The following is a 26,908-nucleotide window of genomic DNA, read 5'->3' as shown; positions in this document are numbered from 1 at the left end:
ATTTAAATATAATTTAAACTAATTAAATTCTTTATTTAAACAAAAATATATTTAATAATATAATATAGCTTGTAAGTTATTTATTATATTCTATTACTTTACATATTTATATAATATTTACATATAATTTTCTTACTTAAAAATTTATTTAATAATATAGCATGCAAGTTATTTTTATATAATTTTACATATAATTTATACTAAGTAAATTGCTAATTAAAATAATTAAAAAAAAATATTTAATTATATAGGGCGTAAGTTATTTATTTATATTATTATATATTTACAAAATATTTTACTGTATATAATTTAAACTAACGTTCTTTATATAAAACATTATTTATTAATATAGTTTGTAAGTTATTTATTTAGTTCTATTACATATTTATACAATATGTTACAGTTATTAGATACGCCCTACAGGGTGTTACTCCCCTTTCAATAACTGTATCATTATGCTTGCAGTTTATTAAATAATTAGGCTGCATAACTATTACATATAATTTAACTAACTAAATTTTTTATTAAAATTATTTAATAATATAGGTGGTAAGTTATAGGAAGTAATAAGTTATTTAACTAATTCTATTATTATATATATTTACGTAAATTTTCATACAATCTAAACTAATTTACTTTTTCATTCAAAAAATTATTTAATAATATAGGGAGTGAGTTATTTATTTAATTTTATTGTTATATATTTATATAATAATGGCATATAATTTAAACTAATAAATTCCTTGTTTAAAAAAAAAAAAAAAATATTAATAATACAGGAAGTAAGTCATTTGTTTAATTTTATTATTACGTATTTATATTATATTTTCTTATAATTTAAACTAACTAAATTCCTTATTTAAAAAAAATTATTTAATAATATAGAGAGTAAGTTATTTATTTAATTTGATTATTATATAATATTTTCAGACTAACTAAATTTTTTGTTTAAAAAAATTATTTAATAATATAGAGAGTAAGTTATTTATTTAATTTGATTATTATAAAATATTTTCAGACTAACTAAAATTTTTTGTTTGAAAAAAATTATTTAATAATATAGAGAGTAAGTTATTTATTTTATTACTTATATATTTATATGATATTTCTTATAATTCAGACTAACTTAATTTCCTTTTTAAAAATAATTATTTAATAATATAGAGAGTAAGTTATTTATTTAATTTTACTATTACATGTTTATATAATATTTTTATATAATTTTAAACTAAATTTTTATTTAAAACATTATTTATTAATATAGCAAGTAAGTTATAAGTTATATAGTAATGTTAAATTTCAGTTATAGTTTTAATCAACTGAATTCTTATTTTAAAAAAATATCTGTTACTTTAGTCGGTAAGTTGTAAATTATAGTTTATTATATATGTATTTTAGTACAAAAACTAAGATTTATATTATATTAAATTCTTATTTAAATTTTAGGGTAAGTGTTAATTCTAATTTTAAATTTTAGTGTAAATTTTAATATAAACTATATAAACTTTAATATAATTTTACTAATTATTTAAATTTATAGATTTAGGAGATGTGGAGATGAAAATATAGACAAATTTATTCTTGAAAAAAATTTAAAATGGATTCCTTATAATGAGTTTAAAAATATTGTATATCTTGATAAAGGAGGATTTAGCATTATATACAAAGCTACTTGGTTAAACAATAATGGAAATAAAGAAGTAGTTCTCAAATGTCACAATAATTTAAATGAAAATTCAAACCAATTTTTAAATGAAGTATGATAATATATTATTTATTTCTTCTTTTTTAACTTTACTAAATTATAATTTATTTATACTAATATATTATTATTATGTTTTACTAGTGGAAAAATCATGAAAGATGTTTAAATTCATATGATATTATTAATTTTTATGGATTTACAAGATCCCCAGATACTTTGCGTTATATGGTAGTAATGGATTATGCAAACAAAGGTAATTTTAGAGGAAATTTGACAAAAATAATCAAAAATGATTGGAAGCAAAAATTACATATGTTACATAGAATTATTTCTGGGCTTAATGAGATACATAAACAAAAGCTTATTCATTGTGATTTTCATGATGGCAACATTTTAAATCATAAAGATGAAGAAAATGGAGAAAATAAGGAAAATGAAAGTGAAGAAAATAAGGAAAGTGAAAAAAATGAAGAAAGTGAAAACTATGAAAATGTTAAAGTCTATATTAGTGATTTAGGATTATGTCAACCTATAAAATCATTTTTGAAAAAATATGAAATTTATGGTGTTATACCATTTATGGCACCTGAAATTTTAAGAGGCAAGCATTTTACTCCAGCTAGTGATATTTATAGTTTTTCTATGATTATGTGGGAATTTACATCTGGAGTGCCACCATTTAATGATGAAGCACATGATTTTCAACTTAGTTTAAGTATTTGTAGAGGTGGACGTCCTAAAATCATTAAAAATACTCCACAATGTTATGTAGATTTGATGAAAAAATGTTGGGATGAAGATCCATTAAAAAGGCCATCTTCTAAAGAAGTTTTAAATATTATTGAAGAGTGGATTATTCTTCCTTATGAAAAGGAAATTGAAGATATTAGTAAAGAATTAAAAAGGTATGTTATGGAATTTATAAATACACCAATTGGGAATAACAACCTTGTTACAGAATCTCATCCACAAGCATGTTATACAAGTCGTGTACTTGATTTTACTAGTAAAAAATTGAATAAATATCTTGAAAGTGAATGTTTGGACAATTGTAGAATTAGTAATGATATTAATTCATTAGGTATGTATTATATTACACAAAACAAAGTAATTTGCAAATTGTTTATTTGTAATTAATTTTATTTAATTAATTATCTAGATATTGAAACAGATGAAAACTAAGTAATTATTTGTACTTTTTGTAAAAAATTTTATATTGTTTAAAGCTACATTTGATATGCAAATTGTTTTTTGTTTCATTTTTTTTAGATTTATTTAAACACTAAGGCTAGAGCAGTTAAATGTTTACAAGTTTCTTAGTTTGCAATTTGAATAATTCCTTTATCCAAATATGTATATTTATTTTTTTATTTTATTTAGAATTATTTAAACACTAAGGCCAGAATAGTAAATATTTTATAAGTTCTTTAGTTTGTAATTTAAATAAATCTTTTTCTTTTGTAACTTATCCAATTATGAAATATAATTTATTAAAAGTATAAATATACCCTATAAAAAGTATTATACTTAAAATATATTTAAAATATATTTAAAATATACTTAATTTAAAAATTGCAAAATACTTAAAATATATTTTTAATATATCTAAAATATACTTAAAATTATCTTAAAACATATGTCTAATATATTTAATTTTTGCCCATATACTTAAAATATATTTAAATTATATTTAAATTAAAATTTAAGTATATTATAAGACTATTATAAGTATATTTTTTATGTATTTAAAATATACTTAAAATATATTATAGAATATATTATAAGTATATTTTAAGTATGTAAAAAATATATCTATAATATACTTAAATTTTGACTTAAGTATAATTTAAGTATATTTTAAGTATTTTGGCAAAAATTAAATATATTAGAAATATATTTTAAGATAATTTTAAATACATTTTAAGTATATTATAAGTATTTCACAATTTTTAAATTAAATATATTTTAAGTATAATTTAAATATATTTTAAAAAGTTTTTAATTATATTTTAAATATAAATACTTTTTATAGGGATACAAAACTAATCTAATGTGTAAAATTTGAACTTTTATATACATCAAAAGTTGATGACATTAAAGTAATTAAAATTTCATTAAACTCAAAGATTTCTAATTTAGGTAAAAATTCATTCTTTGAATTCATAAATAATGGCAGATTGTTAATATAAAAATTGATATTTAACAAATATGCGCGATTTTTGAATATAATATAAATACAAATTACTAATAAATGAATGGTTTCCTAAAAAATTATAAAAAATCGAAAATTTCAATTAGAATAAATTGTTTGTAAATTTACTAAGAACTTGTACAAAATAATAAAAAAAGAAAATACAAAAATTACAAACTAATAATAATTTTTATAATTCTATAATAAAGCCTATAAATTGCTTATAATTGCTTGTAATCATTTTGAAACCATAAAAATTTTCATAATAATATATACACTAAAGTATAAACTTAAATGCTCTAAGTTGCAATGTTCATGTCAAATCTAAAATTGACAGCTAACTTAGTACAACTTATAGCCACCATTTTATATATAAAATGACTGACAGAACAGTTCTAACTAGAGGTCTACTAATGGGACCCTGAACCTGGAAACCCTAACCCGCCCGGACCCGGATCTGGGTTTGGGTCGGCAAACTTTCCTTAAAATTCACCCGGGTCGGGTCCAGGCCGGAACATAAATTTTCGTTAAACCCGGATTTTCGTAATTCTGGCCAAAATCGTCTTAATTCCGGCCGAAATTAAACTGGCCAAAATTAAGTTGGCCGATTTTTGTGTTTTTACAACAATATGATACAATAAAAGTCCGGGTCCAGTCCAGTCCAGTCCGGGCCGGGCCGGACCGGGCACTTGATATTAATTTCCAAGTGCGGGCTGGGCCGGGTTGTAAAATAGTGGTCAATGCAGACCTCTAGTTCTAACTACTGTATTTTGAAAACAAAAATAAACAAAATACTATTTCTTATTATAAATTTCACAGTTCCCTATGAATAATAAACTCTTGTTTTGTATAGATTTTTATTTAAAATTCAGACGAATTTATATAATTTTAATTAAGTATTATTTAATATTATAAATTTGTAAATTCAGTTTGCTTTAAAATATTGTATAAATAAATTTAATTTTCAATTGCAAATAAATATTGTTAATTGGTGTTAGAACTATCATTAGGAATTTAAGAACATCATAGCTGTTAAAAATATGGTAAAATTTTCAAACAATAAGAATTAAGGGTTCCAAAAAAAGAAAATAAACATTAGTATATTTCTTGAATAAAAAAAAACTGAATAATTCTCTATTATTTACCTGAAGCTAACTGAAAGTTCAGACTATCTAATTATTCGAGCAGCCCTGGCATCCTATAAATAGAAGAAAAGAATGGTTAATTATAAAAATTTATAATACTGAAAATTCAATATTTATTCTGCCTTAATGTTATGTGACACGTCAGGCATCAAACTACGTTTGACGCACGTCAGCTATCAACTGAACTAAGTACTAATGTTGCCATAATAATTTTTTTATTTATACTCAAAAAATATTCCTAAGTTAGCTCAATATTTTAAAATTGAAAAAGTTTTTGCATGACTACATTCTAGTTGATCCAGATTAATCCATTTCTTTAATAAATTCATGAACTCTAATATCATAATATCGAATTTTAATATTATACAATTCAAATTCTTTTACTTCATTCTTTAAAGAAAATAAAATCTTTACTTTTAAAATTCATAATAGCCAAATATTTTGACCCTCTTCCTTTTCATTATAAATTCCTTTATACAAGATAAAATAGTAGCCATCATACTATCTCCTTTAATTAATAATTTTCAATTAAGGTATTTTGAGAATTTTTTAAAAATATTTCTAGATCAATTAAATTATTGATAAGATTTAAACTTAAATATTTTAATTTAAAAGGAAGAGCTTGACCTAAATTTCTTAATATAATTGAATTTGCATTAATAGAAAGATAATTAAGATTTTGTTTTATGTTTTCAATTAAATCAATGGAAAGATAATGTTTATGATGTTCTTTAAATTCATATAACTCAAGAAATTTGGTATTCTTACAATATACTGTATTATAATGTTATTAAGTATTTGTTGTTCTGATAATACTATGAGAATATTTGCATCCAATATTTTCTAAATAAACACCAAATTTTTGCAATAATAATTTTAGTATTTGTTGTTCTGATAATACTATGAGAATATTTGCATCCAATATTTTCTAAATAACCACCAAATTTTTGCAATAATAATTTTAATGATTCATCAATTTGTGATTTCTCATCTATAAATAAAGATTTTAATTTAAATGGTTTAGCTAAATTAAAAATTTGATGAATAAAACTACTATTTAAAGAAATACAATAAATGATATGAACAGATTTCAAAACATTTAATTGTTCAAATATTTTGTTTAAATCGATCATATCATTAAAATTGACTTCATATAGTATGGTCGTATTTAAAGTATTTGAACAATTACCAACTTTTGATAACAATAATGATTGAAATAAAGGAAAATGATTGTGAGCTAATACAATTTTTTTTAAGATTTTGATGTGTATTAATTATTTGTAATAAATTATCTTTAATATATATATATCCTTATAATTATCGAAATATGAATAATCAAAAGTATCATCAATATAAAGTTTTAAATTTCCAATATTGTGGATGAAATTTTGATTTTGTAAAATTATTTCAAACATTTCATTTTGATAGAAATCATAATTTGAGATCTCAATGCTTAAAGTATGTATAATTACTTCATTTTCAATAAACATTTTAAATAGTGACGTTTGAATCAATCCAATAAAATCAGTTTTTAAATCTATATCATTAAAAAGATCAAGTTTTAAAGTTCTAATAATATTATTAGTCCACTTAACAGTAGAAGATTTAATCTTTCGCGTATCCAAAGATTTTATAAAATTATGATAATTGAAAATTGTTTTTGATGGTAATAAATTATAATTAATTTTATATTCTTTTAATTTTGACTTTAAATCACTATTTAAATTATTCAAGTATATTTCAATAAATTTATAATTTCCAGTAGAAATTATAAATGGATTTCCCATAATAATGGAATCGTTAGACGACACCAAAATCTGTTGATTAAAATACATGAATATAAAGTTGAAAAATCATTCTTAAAATATTTTTAATATTATGTTATTTCAGGTAAATCTCCTGAAAATATTTTTGAACATGACATATTGTTGAGCGAAGAGAAAAAAAAGAGGTATATTTGTATCACAGTAATTAGACAGGAGAAAATAACTAATTATTATAATTTCACGCAAGATAATTTATGAAATTTTGAGGCGCAGCAATTTTGCTATAACCGAAAAACGGAGCCGAATTCCTGATGGCCGATCATCCGGACCCGGTTTAATCGCAGAAAATCCCCTGGAATCCACGACGATCTACGCTCGAGCCTTTTTCGGCTAAATACACCATTATGGATCTACTTTATCATAAAACCGTCTAGTCCTTCACTCCTATTAAACTCTACTTTATAGAGTCTTTCAAGAATTCCATTATTTAATCCATTATTTTAGCTAGTTTGAAGAAAACCTATACTAAAAATTTTTGTCCCGATAAAATGTTACAATATAACCATGTCATGATAGGAGTCTCGGATCAACAAACTGCAGCGGCAATTTAAAGTATATATAGGGTTTAACCGACAAAATTGTCGATCATTTTCTTTTATTTCTTTTTATTTCTTTTTTAAAATTTATAAATTATGGATGATAATAATCTTTTACCAAAATTATTTCAGAATTTACTTGAAATTTTAAATGATGAAGAATATTATGATGTTACTATTGAAGTTGGTAATGATCCTTATATAAAGATATTTCGTGCTCATATGGTTATCTTACATTATCGTTCCACGTATCTACGAAGAATGTTATCAACAAATAAAAAGAATAATGATGGGGCTTTGGTTCATATAAAATTACCAAATATTTTACCTGAAATTTTTCAAATAATCTTAAGGTATAATTAAGAAGAAAAAAGAATTAAATTAAAATTACAAAAATGAATATACTGTATAACAACATACTTAAGTTTACGCTTTTTTATTTTTAGATATATTTATAGTGGAAGAATTTCCTTGGAGGAGTATGATACTTCGGATATAATTAAAATCTTGATTGCCGGAAGTGAACTTGGTCTTCAAGAATTGATCACTTATATACAATCCTTCTTAATTAAAACTAAGGCAAATTGGATGGAACAAAATTTTAATTTGATATATCAAACATGCTTTGAGAACGATTCTTTCTTGGAACTTCAAAATTTTTGTACTAATTTAACCTCCGAAGAGCCAGATAAGATATTCAAATCTCTAAATTTTGCTTTAATTCCAGAAAAACTTTTGATCACAATTATTCAAAGTGATAATTTTCAAATGGAAGAAATTCAAATATGGAAACATGTGCTTAAATGGGGACTTGCTCAAAATCCAGAACTTTCTTCAGATCCTGCAAATTTTTCAAAAGAAGATTTTAATACTTTGAAAAATAGTTTACATAAGTGTATTCCATTTATTAGATTCTATAATTTAACTTCTGATGAATTTTCAAAAGAAATATTACCTTATAAAAAAGTTTTACCAAAAGAATTATATAAAGATTTATTAAAATATTTTTTGGATTCTAACAACCAATCAATTAAACAATCAAAATCTCGTATGACTACTAAGAAAAATAATATTGATTCCAAAATCATTACAACTCAACATGCTGAATTAATCTCGAAATGGATCGATAGAATAAAAATTACGGATGAGATAAAAACTGCGTACAAATTCAATTTGTTACTGCGTGGATCTCGTGATGGATTTACGGTTGAAAAATTTCATGAAATCTGTGACAATCAGTCTAATACTATAACAATTGTTAAAGTGAAAGATAGTACTGAAATTCTTGGGGGGTATAATCCAATTGAATGGGAATCTAATAACGATGGTAATTTTGGCACTACTAACGATAGTTTTATATTTTCTTTTATGAGCAGTGATGATATTGAAAGTTATATTTTAAGTCGCGTGAGAGATGAAAATTGTGCTATATTTAACTATAATGCTAGTGGTCCAAGATTTGGTGACGATCTTGTTTTATCTGGAGACTTTGGTAATTGTTATAATTATGATTACGAAAAGAAAATCAGAGAAAATGATGATGATTTTTATGTGGAAGAATATGAAGTATTTCAAATTCTAAATTAAAACCAATTTTGCAATATTGGATATTATTTTTTTCTTTTTATTGTTTATTATTTGTTTTATTATCGTATTCGCCATATTTATATAAATTGATTGAAATGTATTAAACTTTATAAAATTAATTAATCACTTTACTTAGATATGACCTTTTCTACTTAATCTTTATCAAGCTTAGAATACTAACTTGTTTACTTTACAAAATCCCTGATTCAGCCAGAAATTTACATTCAAACCATACCATTTAAGCCAAAAAGATAAATGATTAATTTTGATTAAAATTTTCTATAAATAATTATTATAATGTTTTAAACAATAAAATATAGTATATTTTCCAAACACATTAGATTAAAATTCTAAAAATCTTATTAATAGTTGAAATAAGTTCATCATATGGAAAATTGAAATGTTGCTGTTTTAGATATTATTATCTGGACCTTATGCTCGATCTGTCATTTTTTTTATATATAAGATATAAAGTTAGATAAGAATAAATAACGACAAAATTCATCTGACGGAGATTGAACAAAAGATTAAATATTATTCAATAATGTAAAATTTATTTTCATAATATTATTATTTTCGCCTAAATTCGAATAATTATTGTAAAGGTTAAAAAATTTTATTATAAATTTTTTATTGATAATTTATACATTTAATAATTTTAATAACTTTATTATATAATTATTTAAATTACAAACTAAGAATCTTGTAAAACATTTTAACTACTCTAATCTTAGTGTTTAAATAACTTAAAATAAAGTATAAATAAATGATAACAATTTGGAATATAATATAATATTGGTTTTGGTTTTGATTTATAAAGTCAATTTAAAATCCATCTAAAGATAAAAAATTAAATTAATTAAGTTGCTTTAAAAAGAAACCTTATTTATTTAAGAACTTACCATCGGGAATTTCCAGTTCATCTTGTTCTTTTGAATGAAAATTTGGATTATTATATATTTCGTCATCATCTATAAGAAAATAAACATACTTAAAATAGTATAAGGATTATTTGTTATTACGTAAAATTTTCACCTACCATCAACATTAATATTTTTCCCTTTTATTCGTTGTTGAGTTATTTCTTTTTCATCATCTAAATTTAAATAAAAGTCGCGTTTAATAAATAAATGAAATTGATATAATAATGAGTTTAATTTGTTAGTAATTTATTACTATTCTTACCATTTGAATTTATTTGCAACTTTTTAAATAATTTAGATAATTTTTTATTACTATCTAAAATTTATGATATTGATTTAATATAAAAATTATAAAATTCAATCTTGATTTGGCAATAATTAAGATTCATTACCTCTAAAAATGGTAACTATTTTTGATGATTTGTTACTACTATTCTGCTTATTTGATTTATTAAAATCGTTAACTGAAATAAATGACAATTATTAAATTAAACATTATTATATGGTAATTTAATGCCGTAATATTAATAAATACTTACTATTGTTAGGAATGTTAAAATCATACAATTTACTATGAAACGCTATTAGTAGCAAAATAAAGTGAATTATTTTAGTAACCAAATAAAATAGTAGAAATTATTATTTATATGGTTATACCTTCTTGTTCTTCTATTATAATAAGAGATAACATTAATAATAATGTATTTTAAAATAAATACATTCATTAATAAATATTATACGCTTATACCTTCTGTTGCATTTCTTGGTTCAGGTAGATTTCCAAAGTTGTGAATTTTACTTGTAAATAACCTGCTACTTGTATAATTTTCTTCTACTTTATTCATTTCTAAATTATCCATTTCTGATTTGAATACTTCATCTGACATATTTTGATAATATAAATTAATTCGGTTTATTTTGGATTCAAGTGCATCAGCGTCAGGTCTTTTTAATGGATCAGCATCCCAACATTCTTTCATTAAATTTTTATATTCTAATGGAGTTCCTGGCACTATTTTTGCCCTTATACCGTTAATAATATTCATTACAATATCATTTTCATGTTCATAATTTATAAATGGTGTTTGTCCAGATGAAATTTCCCACATAAGAATTGCAATACTATAAATATCAGATGCAAAAGTATATTCTCTTCCAACAATAACTTCGGGTGCTATGTAAGGAAGATTTCCATATATACTTGTTGAAGATTTATCAGCAGGTCCACAAAATCCAAGATCACTAATATACCACTTATCATTAAATTGTGAATACAATATATTTCCAGAATGCAAATCTCTATGAATTGCTTTCTCTTTATGAATATAATAAAGCGCAAGAGTTATTTCATTAATAATTTTCATTCTATCTTTCCATGTAAGTTGATTATGATTTTGTTGTAAATATTTTCTTAAATCTATATTCATTTTACACATTACAAGCATATAATATCCATTTGATGGATTTTGTGTTAAACCAAAACATCGAGCAACACCTGACCATTTATTACTTATAGTTAAATGTGATTTAGCCTAAATGACAACAATGCTATTGTTAATACAAAAAAACAGGATTTTATAAATAAATTTCAAATAAAATTATACAAACCTCTTCAAACCAACTTTGATTTGCACTTTCAACATTTTCTAATTTTTTAAGTGCTACATATCCTACAAAGTTTTGTATTCCAAGTCTTTTAACTCTTTTAATTGTTTTTTTTTCAGAATCCCATTCTTCATAATATCCGTTAATCCAACCCGCTGTATAGATTTCAGAGAATCCACCTTTTGTTAAATAATTAATATTTTTCAAATTGTTATATGGAATCCATTCAACTATCCTTTGTGGATTAAGTGATTCCATTTGACATTTCTGTATTAAATTGTCAATATCATCATTCCCAGATGTCCAGTTTGAAAAATTTTCTTTTAAATAATTTCGGACACAATATTCACAATATAATGTGGCTAAACATTCTTGGTTACAATTTTCACAAATTCTTCTTGTTCCTGAATTTAAAATAACTTTATTTCGATCATAAGTTTTAGTTAATTTTCTTATTCCATAAATTTTTTCATCATTTGTAAGAATTTTATCAGCAAGGACTGTTTGTTTTTGAAATTCAAATTGTTTGTGTATATCATTGTAAATACTAGTATCAGTCAAAAAAATTGCCCTATGATATGTTGCATTAACTAATTCATATCGAAGAGTGGACATAATAAATTAAGGGAAAAGAAAGAATTATTTTAAGTTCGTTCATTCAAACCGTAATAAATTAATAAAATGCAAATTGTTGATCAAACTTCATGTTGTGCACACATAAATTTGTAACCTTTAGGCGTAGTATTTGACGCCTCAGTCGCCTCATTACCAAAAAAAGGAAAATATATTGATATATGTTTCTACTTTCTAATTTTTTTTTCTTGTTGGAGATTGCCGCAGATTTGCATAAAATTTCATTATCCTAACCCCTTGGAAAAATCATTTCCCATTCATAATCTTAGTACATGATTTAAATTACGATTTAACAACCCTAGCGTCTCCCAGAAAAAATAGTATCCGGATTGATTTGCAAGTTACATAATTGACGTTGGTAAAATCGCAATTTTTTCTTTATTTTGATAAAAATTATATAATAAAAAGGCAATAGAATTTATCAGTTATACAAATAATTTAAATAATTTCAATTATAATTGTAATTTTTAATATAAAAGAATTCAAAAGTTTTTTATTTCAAGTTTAATTTATTTCCCAACATATTGTATTATTAATAACCCTTGCCACGTTTTGGCATCGTTCTTTTATTTTCTAGTGCATGACTCTCAAGTAATGACTTATTTAATTCATTTATTTTATTTCATTTATTTCATTTCGTTTTATTTCACTGCATTCCATTTTATTTTTTGTTAAGATTAGGTTTAAAAAAACAAATGTTTTTTTGTCATGTATTAAATTATTAAATTTCTTTTTTCCTTTTTGTATTCTTTTTATTATACAAACTTACAAAATATAAATTGTATATATTTTGCAATTATTAATTATTTCAAGATCTCTATTAATTTAAATTAATAATTGTAATTGGCAATGGATAAGATATTAGTAGAGAAATTAAACTACATTCAACAATCATAAAATTATTTAAAAATGTATTATATTATCATGACGCGTTAGTATCTATAAAAATTTTTCTTGATAAATATTAAGAGAATTTATTAATGAATCATTTTTATTCGAAATAAAGGACATTACTATGTCTTACAAGTTACAACCAAATTTGCCGCAAAAAATAATTTCTTTTTATTAACAAATATAAATATCAATTAATATATAAAGACTTGTTTATATAGAACGCTTTCGACTTTCTATGATTTAATTAAATGCCGTAAAATCTTTATAATCTACTAATTTAGAATATTCAATGATGTATTTTTTAATTATTCCTTTTAATTTATATTTTTCACATAAATCTTCCAAAGGTTTGTTTTTACTCCTCTTATTAAAATAAGAGTTATTGTTACATATTCCTAATGTCATAGGGTTCCTATTTTTCCAATTATAAAAAAATAATGCTATGTTTTTCAAATTAAACATACTAATGGAATAAAATTTGAACCTTAATAAACTGATTGGTGACGATTTAGCCAATATTATAAATAATTTATCCCAACTAAATGCATAATCATTATGATCGTGTATAAGAAGAATTAATTCATTTAAAAATTGACATTTAATTAATAAAGTTTCAAATTCTGGAATTATTGAATTAGAATTATTTGATGAGAATAAAAGATATTTTAAATTTAGGCAATTTTTATAAATTGCTTGAATAATTGATTCAGTATTAACAATTTCATAATTAAAATTATAAAATGTATTAATTTCGGTAAGATGACCTTTTGTATTTTCAATTAAACTTACTAAAATATTAAATGGAACATGTTTTGTTCTTAGAATTTTTAAATTAGGTACCGAAAAATTCTCAAAATTATTTAGATTATTCCATGGATCCATGAATTCAATTTCTAAACTTGATAAATTTACAAGGTATGAAAGAAATTTCGTAACAGGCGCCGATCTAATATTCAAATATTGGATAGTATCTGCATGTTTAATTAAGGATTTTTCAATTAATCCTTCAAATGATTTAGTTACCGAATAATTGAATAAATAGACTTCATTTAAATTTTTCTGGGCTTCAATTAATTTAATTATCCCAAAATTAATATTAACGTTAGAAGAATCAACAAAAAATTTGAGTCTTTTAATTGATTTACATATACTGGATAATCCTTCTAATATACTTTGATCAACACAGCTACGACAACTAAAGGATTCAAGTCCTGAAAGGCAATGTTCAGCTCCTGGAATACTATGTACTTTGTAATTAAAATTTCGTGATATATAAAGATGAATAATTCTTGTATTTTCATTAATAAACAATTTCATTATCTCATTTTTTATAATAAAAATGTTAGACTCTTTTATATTTCCTTGAAACATTAGACCTTCTATAAAACGTAGATCTAAATGTTTCCAGAAACTAATATAGTTGAATAAAGGATGTTGATATGTCTATGTGAAAAGGTTGTTAATCCCACAGTTCTTCAAGATATCTCTTGATTTTTTTGATAAATGTAAAAATATTACATCAAATAGTTTACTTTTTGCTTCGTCAGATAAAGAAATTATATTAGGATCTCTCCATAATATTGGTACCGTCATTATACACCAAGTTTTGTTAACTAAAAGATATGAATAGAAGGATTTCATGTCATTTTTTAATTCTTCAAATATTAGGAAAAGTATATCTACGTTGAGTTGCAACATCATTTTTTTTTAAAATGGGGGGACGAGAAATTCGTCCTTATTTATTTATAAATTTATGATTATGGCGTAGTTTGTGTATAATTATTTACGCAAAGATTTTTATTAATTTTTTATTTAACAATCAACTCAATATTAGTCATGCCATGGGTGATTATAAAAAAAATATCGTATGATGAATGTCTGATCATGATGCAAATAATATATAAAAGATGCAATCGTGAGTCATAAACTGTACTGGCTAGTTTTATTTTTTTTTTTTCCTATCTAATTGGTTCAACTATTATGAAATAAGGTATATTACGAATTAATTGTTAAATAATTTTCCCGAAATAATTTTTTAAATACTTTATTATTATAATAACGAAAATTGAAAATTCAGATAATCTATGGATGGTTCAAATTTTATATGTCTCTTATTCACTATTTTTCTCATAACATTCCTTTATTTAATAATATCTTCATAATTATTAACAATGTAAAACTTCTTATTGTAGCAATTCTTTTATTATAGTATACCGTTTTTATTTTATTTTTTTTCTTATTCTTTCCGTACTTTTAATTGAATTTCCCATTTGATTAAAGTTCTAACATTGGTTCTTAAATGTTTTTCTAATGTCCCGCCGTCTATGTATTCAATAACGAACGAGTAATTTTATTCTATTCGATTCGTTCGTCTAGAATTAATATCACATGCGTTTATCATTTAGTACTATACCTCTTAATTTCATAATTACATAAAATCGAATTATGCTAGCTATTATCATTAAATTAACTTAGAGAAAAATGAAGACACTACTACAAATTTAAGAAATACCATAAGCAAATAGAATAAATTTTTTTTAAAGTGTGGAATTAATTTTATTGACTAGAGAAAAAGCGCAATACATAACATTATAATTTTATAGAATAAAAAATAGGGTTCCGGCTAAAAAACAATTTTCATCAAGCTATTCAACTTTTCGGAATGAAACCATCGTACAGATTTTTTGTTAAAATATCTCACTTTTTATCATTATGAAAAAGTAAAGTCAATGCAATTTCACTTAAATTATAACATTAAGTCAATAGCCTATAAACCCTATAAACTATTTTAATGACTATTTAACGCGAATAAATATTTTACTATTATAAATATAGATTGCTGAAAATAAAATATAATTATAATCAGTCGCTTTTAGTAATAATGATTATTAATATATTTTGAATTTCTTTTAACGAAAAGAATTTTCGTTTGTTGATGTCGACTACTAGCAGTAGATTCCAAAAATGATGACCTTTTAGAAAGATGATAACCGGCATTCTTCAATATTTTCAACATTTCATTTCTATCGACAAAAAAAAAATATCGAAGTGTACTTATCATAGTAACATCAGCAAATTATGCGAGACCCACTTGAGATCCTTTTCTATTATAAAAAAAAAGAACGATTGAGGGACACTTGAATTTTCTTAATAGTTGTATTATATTTTTTTTTAGTTTAAGTATTTGTTGCTGACTTAGCCAAGTCTTTTTAAAAACTTGTTGCCACCTGATCACCACGTTGAGGTGCAGCAACATTGATCAGGGGGAAAGGGAAACGAAAGGAAAAGGAATGAGAAAGGGAAGGGGAGAACGAAAGGGAAATGGAAGAACGAAAGGGGAAGGGAGGCTAGGAGGGAGAACGAAAGGGAAAGGGGAATACGAAAGGGAAAGGGAGAACGAAAGGGAAAGGGGAATACGAAAGGGAAGGGGAGAACGAAAGGGAAGGGAAAGGGAAGGGAGAACGAGAGGTAGAAATCGATTATAGAAATCGTAGGAATCGAAACCACCAAGTTATATACTGCTAGCGAAAATACGAAACGAACAGCAAAAAAATATTTTGAACGTGATACAGTGGCGAGTTTATATGTCCACATGATCACTTAAATTACGTTTGTTTCTAGAATTTTCCCTACCCTTATTTATAATTAAGCCTAATAGATAATAATTTTCTAATATACTATAATATTGAAAATGTTCAGTTGTTTTTTTAATAAATGTAAAGACGTTGAAGAGAACTAATAACAATGTATGTTTATGAGAAGTTACTAATTTTTTTTTCATTTCCTCAAGATTTCTTCACTTTTTTTTTCAATTGTAGTTTTTGAAATATTTAAGCACGCTTTTTATGCACCCGCGACCAAATACTATCTCATTATTCTCATAATTAAACATTGGTTTGCAAATTACGAATAAACTATGGCTATAATCGATTTCCAACTTATTTTCATGTAATTCTTATTATTACATTAGTGGTTACTGTATTAAAAAGTGACCAGAACACAAAATAATTGACCATTAATTATTTGGAATAACTTTTTGAATATAATTTGTATGGGGTTTTGGTTATTTTTGGTTATTTTCGGTTTTTTCGTTATACTGTAATTGAATAAAAAATCACCTGATCACACTAATTCAATAACCCATGTTTCAGATTAAACTGAAAATCTGAATGAAAATCTACGGTTTCGATTATGGATCTGTGGTTATAAAGAAAAAAAAGGAGACGATTTTCCATAGTTTGACATGATTGAAGCTCTAATTAGGAAAATTTATAAAATAGAAAATTATAGTTGCCTAATCTGCAACTTGGTATGCAATTAATATAGCCATATTGGATATATGACATCATTAGGATAAAAAAGAAATATTTACTTATTGACTTTGTTTATGATTTAATATTTACTCAAGTCGCATTTAAACTTTCGCAAAAAATTCCTTTTATGAGTTAAATAATTACGGCACTGAGTGCACTCCATACCTGTCCGGCGTCCATCGTTTTCAAAATGGTTGAAATTGATGACGATCGTGACAAAATACAAGAAAAAATGTGTAATTAATACAAGATCATAGAATAAACTTCTTTTAATGATAGAAACCTTTAATACGTTCTCAAAAAGATTGGCAAAATATCACGTGATAGCTAATTATTTGGTTAGATTTTTACCCGTGTCGTCACCACTCAGAAATAAAAATATACCTGTGTCATCACCATCTTATGTGATCGGAATTAAAAATAGTCACTATTTCCATTATAAAAACATGTTAATGTAGACTGTAGAGCCATTTCAGCTTTTGATTTTCTGGTTATTTTTTATTTTATTCAAAAATTCTGTTATACTCACAAATACACAAATAGTTTTGAAAGTAAAAATCTTTTATATATTTTCTATATTTTCTGAATACCATATACTTAAAAAAACTCATTTATTAAGCGTTAAAAATATGGTTAAAATTATAAATTTTAAACGTTATAATAAACCAATAATAATAAAAATATTTAATAACACTTAAACTTTTCATCAATTTGAAACTTCTTAGTTGGACAGTTTTTTCATTCATATGGGACGCATTTATTTTGCCGAAATCGTCTCACCGATAATCTTTATTTTACCCGACGATCATTTCACTCGATATTTGGTATATATTTTTCAATTCTTTCCATATACTCTTGACAAAACAATGCATCTCTAAATCCATGGAATCACACCCTTACGGATTACATGAAAAATAATAGCTGGTGTAACTATATACTCCGTGGAGAGAGATTTCTTGGAATTATTTCTGTAAATGTTCTCCATACAATATAAATGATCTGAATCTCCGATCACTTGTAATTTCATTGCCGGAGTGTTACTCACCGTTTTTTGACGTGGAGATTCGATACCAAAGAAAATATCTCGCACGTTCAGATCATTTAGAATAGATTGTAGGGCATTCTTGATGGACATTACAGATTCTATAAATATTACCTTTTCACAAAAATCTTTCCAAGATACATAATTAATTTTCAATTTCGAATATCTGGTACCGGTTTTGTATAATCTGTCACTTTTCGAATAAACTCAGCAAAGGATATACACGCATGATCAACATAAACTAAATGTAATTTATTGTTGATGGTTTTAAACACTGCATCATATTTCCTTGCCTTTATGCTTTATCTCCTATTTGTCTCCTATAATCAAACACCCTGTTTTGTACGCAACCAAAAATAATAATGATAAGTTAAAAAATATAAGAAAATATAAAAAATATTATGAATATCTAAGAGAATGTTGAATACAAAACCTGAATAATTTTATCTCCCGATTCAATTTCGCTTAATTTATGTGCAATTTCTCCCTCAACTTTATAAAATAAAATATATATATTAAGCATAAGTAAATAAATAGCGATATAAAAATATCATCCAATTCTTACCAGATATATACAGGGAAATATGAATACGATCCTTTGATAATTCCATATTTGATAATATTTGTATTTATCAAGAGAAGTGCTTTTTGAAGTAAAAGGTTGTTCTCATCTAAATAAAGCTTGATGATTTTTTTCAGTTCTTTTACTGACTTAATTTTGTCAATATCGATACCAAAAGTTCCATCAATGTTATCATTTTGAAAACGGCGGTAATTCAGTGTAATCATAAGAGACTTATATTATGAGTGAGTTAAGTACTATATGGGGAGAAGCACGAATGGAAAAGGATGAAAATTTTCTCTGATGATATATATTTGACTCGAGTTAATCATGATCAACTATATTTCGATTAATCCTTACTTTTTATATACTCTTCTATAATATTATATGGTCTTGTTTGGCGCAATTGATATTAAATTATTAATAATTTGATCTTCATATGGGACCTGACATATCATTATATCGGAAGTTTGCTGTACTCAACACACATGATAATTCAAATAGTTTGTATACTTTATGTTTACTATGAATTACATAATATTTATCAATATAATCATAACAGATAATGAGTCACGTTTTCATGTGTATTAAAGATTTTTTTGGCGTTTTCATGTGTAAACCCGTGAGACTAGACTATCTGAGTTAATTTTATTTAATAGACGCGAAAAACTGATTATTTTTCGCGTTTTCGTGTATTTATTTATAAAAAGTTTGTACAACAAAAAATATATAAAAAGGCCTTAAATATCCAAATAATTTTTTTTTAATACGAAAAAATTTTATGAAATAAATTTTTATGATACGAAAAATTTTACGAAATAAATTTTTATTATACAAAATCCAACTTCACCCAAATGCCACGACATAAGAAATCGTCTAAATGACATTCCAAAAATAATCTGATAGCTATTTATAATAGAGGTCTAGCTTATCGGGCATTATGCGGTACGTATAAATTAACTAGTTTGCCGGACGGACGTATGAGTAGGTGCGCACTGCAGGGTTCACGCCTCGCATGAGACATGCTTGGTGCATCCAAGGTTACAGCCGAAAGTCTTCCGGATAGTAAACTGTTATGGTCAGGTTGATAGTTTGCCACTCCAGTTGTATAGGTTTGGTGAACTCTCAATGATGACGTATGTATACTGGTGGCTGCAGACACTTATGAATATTTGTTAATTATAGGTAATGCTAATAATGACGGTGAGGGTGTACCAGATGCACCACCACCTACATATGGGCAGATCATAGAGGATATAGAATGGAGGGCTAGTTTTGGAGTCTCAAATGGGAAGAGTTATTTTTGTAATAACCTAAGGTATTGTGGTGCGGCGTTTTATAGTAAGGATTCTATAAGGTATCATGTGTGTGGGGATAAATATACATTTACTAAGAATAGAAAATATTATAATTGATAGTATTATTTGTTATTTCTTACTCGTTTTCCCCTTTCCCTTTCGTTTCCCTTCACCCCTTGCTGCACCTCAACGTGGTGATCAGGTGACAACAAGTTTTATTTAAAAGACTTTGCTAGGTCAGCAACAAATATTACATAAGTTATAAGTTATAAATCGGTTTGTTCACTTTATTAATTTATTAATTGATTTCATATAAACATAACTAAACTAGGAAACGGGAACCCGGAGCGAAAAACTAAAATTTGTCAATTTCATTGGGCGACGATCACGTGGCGGACAGAGAAATTCACGTAATCGATTTTTTTTTTTCATAGTGCGTAGACATATATTGTCCTTCGCTTCGCTCCGGACAAAGTTTTCCATAATAACATTCTTAGGATTAGCACGTTGAAGAAATTTTTAACATTCAAATTTAAACAATTATTTTCTAAAACCCTTTCAATCATATTCCTTTTTTTTTGTAACACTGAATTTGCTATTTTTCGTGAGTAAATAAACGCGACAGACTTTAACGGTTACCGTTTTCCAAGTTGCGATCACCTAGATTTTCACGTGACTACTGCGCCACAGTATAGGTAATAGACATATCCTATTTTCAATTGTATGTAAACAATTTTTTGATTTGGTATAATATTTTTTTTATATTGAATATATATAGCTGAAACATTTATGTACAAGTAAAATTTATATGGCCATAGTAATTGTAAGCTTTGTTTTTAATTATATGAAGAGACATGAGTTAATAGAGTGAGAACGATCACTTAAACCAGAATTCAAGTCAAAGTACAGGATAAAAAAATTTTGACTTGATTACACGAGGCCAATCCAAATTGCAAATATCCATGGCATAAAAATTATAACAATCAAAATTAATGATCAAATCATATAAATTAAGATAAATATTAGAAATTTTATTATGTTTTGTTTTAGTGACCATTTTATTTAATTTGATTTAAACAATCCAAGTACAAAATGATTGAATACTTTTACAGTGTTTGGAATAACCTGATCATTTTTTAATCTCGGAGGCTGGGAGTTTTTTGATCAAAATATCGTCCATAATCATTTGGCAATTTCGTCTTGCAATAATCCAAATGTCAAATAACCGAATGTAACAAAAATTGGATTTGTTTTTTAATCATTGCAAGATCCAGAAAGGGAAAGAGAAAGCGACAGAAGGGAAAGAGCGAGGAAATACACAAATATACACACACCACCTACACACAAACCCACACTCCCAACCCACATACAAGTACCTGAGGGAAGACGTAAAGAAAAAGGGCCTAAAAGGTGATAAAGAGAAGACCTAGAAGATAGACCTAAAAAAAAAAGAAAATAAAGAAAACCTAAAGAAAAGAATAAAGATATTGAGATATATTTATATTATTTAAATTATGTAATCATTTACTCATGACGAAACTCACCATAAGAAAGCAATTTTTTTGATTTTTTTTCGCGTGAGTAACATTTTATTCATATGACCGATGTGAGTAATTGTATTTAACCTCATATATTGTACACCGGACGAACATACGTGTGACCTTTGCACAGAGTATATAGATGAGTAATTTTTTAATATAATACCCAGTTGAGTCATCAATCAAATATACAGCAAATTGTAGAATTACCGATTTATAGTTTATAAAGTTAGATTTTTATAATTTTGGTTTAATTTGGGTTCAGAAGTTTCAGATACTTTCGGCGAAATATTTCAGATTTTGAAAAAATAGTTTCACCCGAAACTATAATAAAGATATTATTAATAATAACAGAGTTGAATCAATTGATTTCTCTTATAACTTTATTAAATTTCTTAATCACGAATATGCGGCAATTGCGGCATGAACCGCAAATAATCTTCCAGTAGAAAATTTATTATATTCTTGAGAGTCAAAGTAACGAATTATCTTGTCATTCACCAATACATTTTATTTAGCTCGCGTTCTTCGAAGCGTGGCTTTCGTACTAATAAAAATAACTTATTACAGCAATCCTTTCAAAGATTAGTTTTAGATTATTAGAGGGGGCACATAGAGTCATTTTTTAATTATATGGACTTTATATATGGTTTGTATAATAAACCTTCAAATTTAAATGGATTTGCTACGAAATCTCAACGATCAGAATCCTGTTAATACAAACCCGACGTTAATAATCCTAAATCCTTACAAATTATGAACCGACGTACTCGATTAATAAATATGTATGTTATATTCATTTATTAAAAATTAAAATCATTAACGGTTTAACTATACATGAATTATTAAAGAATGAAAAAAAAAATAAATAAAATATTACATATACTAATGATCACTTAGACAAAAAGCAACTTCTTTTGAATCCATTCGAATTCCTCAAATATAGATTCATACAAATCGGTATCATATTTTTTAATGATCCCTCTTGCTTCGTATTTTCTGATTAAATTCTCCATTTGTTGTTGCAATTGTTGCAGTGGTTGCTTTATGTTTGTGTAATATTTATCAATAGGAATAGTGTGTAATAGCATAGGATGTCTACTTTCCCAACCTTTAAAAAATAACTTTAAAGATTCCAATAATTTAAATGACCAAATAAATGAAAGTTTGAACTTATACAAACTAATTGGTGATGATTTAGTTAATATTTCAAATAAATCATCCCAATCAGGTTCATTTATTTCATCAGTAAAAATAACCAATCCATTCAAATATTGACATTTAATTAATAAATTTTCTAATTCTGAAATATTATCATTATTAAATGATAATTTAAGATATTTAAGATTTTGACAATTATGATAAATTGCTCGAATTAGTTCTCTATTATCAGTACCTTCGTAAAGTATACTTATTTCGATAAGATATCCTTTTGTATTTTCAATTAATCTCGTCAAAATTTTAGATGGAACTTGTTGAGCTCTTAAGTATTTTAAGAGTGGTAAAGATGCTTTTCCCAAATGATTCCAATTGGTATTGCCTAATAAATTCAAATTTATATCTAAACTTATCAAATTTACGAGACTTGTAAGAATTTTCGTAGTTGGTTTCCAACCAATTCTTAAATATTGGATTGTATCCGAATTTTTAATTAATGATTCTTCAAGAGTTTTACAATATGGTTCATTTCTCATATTAGTATAAAAATAAACTAAATGAACATCAACCAACTTTTTTTGAGCTTCAATTAATTTAATAATTCCGGAATTATCATTATTGTTACATTGCATAATATAAAACTTTAATTTTTTAATTGACTTGCTTATTCTAGCCAATCCTTTAAAAATATTTTGATCGGTATTATCATCACAATGAAGACATTCAAGTTTTGAAAAACAATATTCAGCACCTGGAATTTGATGTAATTGATAACTAAATTGTTCCGGAATATCAAGATAAATATACTTTGTATTTTTATTAATAAATAATTTTAATACTTCTTTTCTTATAATAGAAATGTTGTACTTTTCAATATTTTTTATAGAAACGATCATACTTTCTAAAAGAAATAAATTTAAATATCTCCAGAAACTGATATAATTAAATAATAGTCGTCGATATTCTTCTATAAAAGGATTAATTCCATTATTCTTCAAAATATTTCTTGATTCTTCTGATAAATGTAAAAGTATTACATTAAATAAAGCATTCTTTGCGTTATTAGTTAGAGTATACTTTCCAGGAATTTTCCATAATATTGGTACTATTATTTCACACCAAGTTTTATTAACAAAAAGGCATGAGTGGAGAGATTTTCTATCATCTTTTAATTCTTCTAATATTAGGAAAAGTACGTCTTTAACGAACATTTTTTTTTTTTATTTATTTTTTTAAGAAAGAAAAATTGTTAAATAATTTGGGAGTGGCGTATCTGTGTAATAAATAAACATCATGATGATCGACAGTTCCGTTTCTTTTTTTCCATTATTATTCAAAATTATCTATAGGTTGAGCACAAAATAATTTGGCATTTTTTCTAATAATTTTCTTTTTCAAAGAATTTAAACTTAATTTAATTAATAGTATATGCACATGCATGTAATAAAGCCTTTATTATAAAGGCTGGGGCGTTGGATCATCAATACTTGTTAAGGAAATGATTATAGAGCAATTAATTTAGACTATGAAATAATCACCTTACATTTCATGTCTCAAGTGTTTAGGTTATATCCTTTGTTGATCGGTGGAAATAATAAAATAATTGCTGATCATTCCATTAAGTCCGAAAAGGTTTTTATTGTTGTAAATCCTCACATGACGAATTATCGTAGACCCATTTGAAAAAAATTATACACACATTTAATCGATATTTGTATTTCTAATATTTCCTAATTTATAGATTAAAATAAAACTGGTTAATAATATTTCTATTAAAAAAGTCTAAAGATACTATACAGTAATTATTCTCAAAGACTTTTAACGTAATTAAAAAACATTTGTGGCAAAACACGAAAAAAATTCTATTTTCTTATTCTTTAGCGTAAGAAAAAAAAACATCAAAACAATTTTTATTCAAGCACATCTAATTTAATTCCTAATCGAAAAAAAAGGAATGTAACGTCTTTTTTATTAACAATTAAATTTATTTATTATAATAAAAAATTTTGTAGAGATTTTGATTTATCATGATGAATATTTTCTTTTTTATTATGTGATAGGAGCGAACAAAAAAAATTATAGAAAAAAATAAATTTCTTCATGTTTTCCCGTTTAAAATGGCGTTAACAACGGCACTACGCTCAAAAAAAACTGAAATGACGTTAACTCCTTTGGCAGCAAAAAATCCGAAATGCAAGAGAAATTTCACAAAGAACAGTTATTCCCTTACGCTCCTGTGAACGTTATGTCAGTTCATTAAAAAAACTGGTAAAGATTACTATAGTTAGTGGTCTTTGACTTCTAAAAAACGCCGCCAAATTGGAATGATCGTCAAGCGCAAATCATTTCACTACAGCAAGTGAAATAAATGAAGGCTCGGCTTAAAGAAAAAAATCCAGAACTTGAGTTAGTGAACGGATCATTTGTCGTGAGCTATAAAATCTTGGTCTTGTATCCGTTCGTCCCAGAAAGGTTTCTCTTTCGACACAAAAAGCAAAAGAGAACCGATTATCTTGCGCCCATGATCATGTGAATTATAGTTGGAAAAAAGTGGTATTTTCCAATGAAACTACACTTCAAATGTTTTGATACCTTCTTGTACACTACGCCTATTGCTCCGATAGTAAAACATCCATTTATAACTCAGCATCTAATGATTGTAATATAGCTCATTATAATCATTTTACTGAAACGAATTGAATGGTAATAATTTTATCTCACTAGAGCTGATAGATGGCGAGAAATCTCAAATATTTCAGGGGTTCAAATCTGATGGGTAAATTTTTAAGAATTGATTTTTTTGAGCTTACAGGAAAGTATCTTTTGGCAGAGTTTCGAAAATTTTTTTAGAAAATAAAGATACCTAATTGGTATATGTATTCATATTTCATCGGGAAATTTTTCTAGGGGATATATGTCGATGAAAAGGTCACATGACATACATCGATATTAATCGGACTCGTCGAGTGATATCGATAGGGATAAAGAGTGATAAATTATCATATTTAAACTTAAATGATAATCATCGATATTTAACCAAACAAATAATTATCGGACTATAACCTAAACAATAAATATCAAAATATATTCATTTGATAATTATACGATATATTGTTTTTTAAGCAAATACATCATTTTATTACTAAATAATATGCAAATATTGAAAAGAAAAAAAGAAAACTAAAAATTCAAAAATTCTACAATAAACTCCCATCCAAACTATTGACTAAAGCCAAAAGTAATGTTTCATTAATAATAAAAGACAAAAAACGAAACTTTCCATCCAAAGAGCCATTTAAGAATCTACAAATGAAAATAAACATTAATTAAAGATTTCTAAAAGAGATAAATTAAAAAAAAAGTTTCGAATAGTACCTTTGAAACTGATCATATCACCCAGTATCCCAACAAAATCCAAAAACCTACGAAAAAGACGTTAGAAAACGTTTCAAATAAAAAAAATATATTAGCAATCTTGTAAATTATGGAATTTACCATATCTGAAAATGAAAGACGCGTTAGAAAGCATTTCTTTCTAATAAAATAAAATAAATCAAGTCCCGCAACAGGTATTGCGAAACTTTACCGTCTTCACTTTCCCCATTCAATCTAAAGTCTATAACCTACGAAAATAAAGAAAGAAATGTGAGTTGACATTTCTCATTATATAAAAATAAAAAAATTAAGTTTCAAAGTTACGTTGAAACTCAGTCTAATACCTAAAGTTGAAACTAGAACCTACAAAAAAAAAATCGAAACGTTAACAAACATTTCGTTAAAAAATTAGATTAAATTTAAAAAAACTAAGTCAACTTCCAAAAGAACCAAAGAGCCACCTGAAAAAGGAAAAAAAAATGAAATGTTAGCAAATATTTCGTTAAATAAATTAAATATGCTAAAAAAATACATACCGAAATTTCGCATGTCTAAGAGACTTGAGAATATAACCGTC

At 25.0% G+C, this 26,908-nt stretch overlaps 6 protein-coding genes across 6 annotated transcripts; 3 read left to right on the top strand and 3 right to left on the bottom strand.

The window, feature by feature from the left end:
- Window positions 1-1,289: 1,289 nt before the first annotated feature.
- Window positions 1,290-2,887, top strand: OCT59_027144 (uncharacterized protein; the record flags this gene model as incomplete). The annotated part of the gene is made up of 5 exons (XM_066136751.1): window positions 1,290-1,366; window positions 1,541-1,757; window positions 1,847-2,610; window positions 2,692-2,786; window positions 2,865-2,887. The coding sequence occupies 5 exons, from the start codon at window positions 1,290-1,292 to the stop codon at window positions 2,885-2,887; spliced, it is 1,176 nt and encodes a 391-aa protein (XP_065993208.1).
- A 4,612-nt stretch (window positions 2,888-7,499) lies between these two features.
- On the top strand, window positions 7,500-9,009 carry OCT59_027143 (uncharacterized protein; the record flags this gene model as incomplete). Its single annotated transcript, XM_066136750.1, has 2 exons — window positions 7,500-7,756; window positions 7,850-9,009. The coding sequence occupies 2 exons, from the start codon at window positions 7,500-7,502 to the stop codon at window positions 8,988-8,990; spliced, it is 1,398 nt and encodes a 465-aa protein (XP_065993207.1). The 3' UTR covers window positions 8,991-9,009.
- Window positions 9,010-9,633: 624 nt separating this feature from the next.
- Window positions 9,634-10,918, bottom strand: OCT59_027142 (uncharacterized protein). Its single transcript, XM_066136748.1, has 8 exons — window positions 10,662-10,918; window positions 10,571-10,579; window positions 10,453-10,494; window positions 10,306-10,377; window positions 10,176-10,229; window positions 10,030-10,086; window positions 9,893-9,961; window positions 9,634-9,826 (listed from the first exon to the last, which is right to left on the bottom strand). The coding sequence occupies exons 1-8, from the start codon at window positions 10,891-10,893 to the stop codon at window positions 9,816-9,818; spliced, it is 546 nt and encodes a 181-aa protein (XP_065993206.1). The 5' UTR covers window positions 10,894-10,918; the 3' UTR covers window positions 9,634-9,815.
- A 2,367-nt stretch (window positions 10,919-13,285) lies between these two features.
- OCT59_027141 (uncharacterized protein) lies at window positions 13,286-14,362 on the bottom strand (the record flags this gene model as incomplete). Its single annotated transcript, XM_025328234.2, has 1 exon — window positions 13,286-14,362. One exon carries the CDS (start codon window positions 14,360-14,362, stop codon window positions 13,286-13,288), a length of 1,077 nt encoding a protein of 358 aa, XP_025167473.2.
- Window positions 14,363-19,984: 5,622 nt separating this feature from the next.
- On the top strand, window positions 19,985-20,377 carry OCT59_027140 (uncharacterized protein; the record flags this gene model as incomplete). Its single annotated transcript, XM_066136747.1, has 2 exons — window positions 19,985-20,045; window positions 20,148-20,377. The coding sequence occupies 2 exons, from the start codon at window positions 19,985-19,987 to the stop codon at window positions 20,375-20,377; spliced, it is 291 nt and encodes a 96-aa protein (XP_065993205.1).
- Window positions 20,378-22,694: 2,317 nt separating this feature from the next.
- On the bottom strand, window positions 22,695-24,167 carry OCT59_027139 (uncharacterized protein; the record flags this gene model as incomplete). Its single annotated transcript, XM_025334002.2, has 1 exon — window positions 22,695-24,167. One exon carries the CDS (start codon window positions 24,165-24,167, stop codon window positions 22,695-22,697), a length of 1,473 nt encoding a protein of 490 aa, XP_025167472.1.
- Window positions 24,168-26,908: the final 2,741 nt, after the last annotated feature.

This window comes from Rhizophagus irregularis, chromosome 7, assembly GCF_026210795.1.
Source record: "Rhizophagus irregularis chromosome 7, complete sequence".
NCBI classification, from domain to species: Eukaryota; Fungi; Glomeromycota; class Glomeromycetes; order Glomerales; family Glomeraceae; genus Rhizophagus; species Rhizophagus irregularis.
Note: the sequence above shows the minus strand (reverse complement) of the source record. Positions and strands in the feature narration are given on the sequence as shown.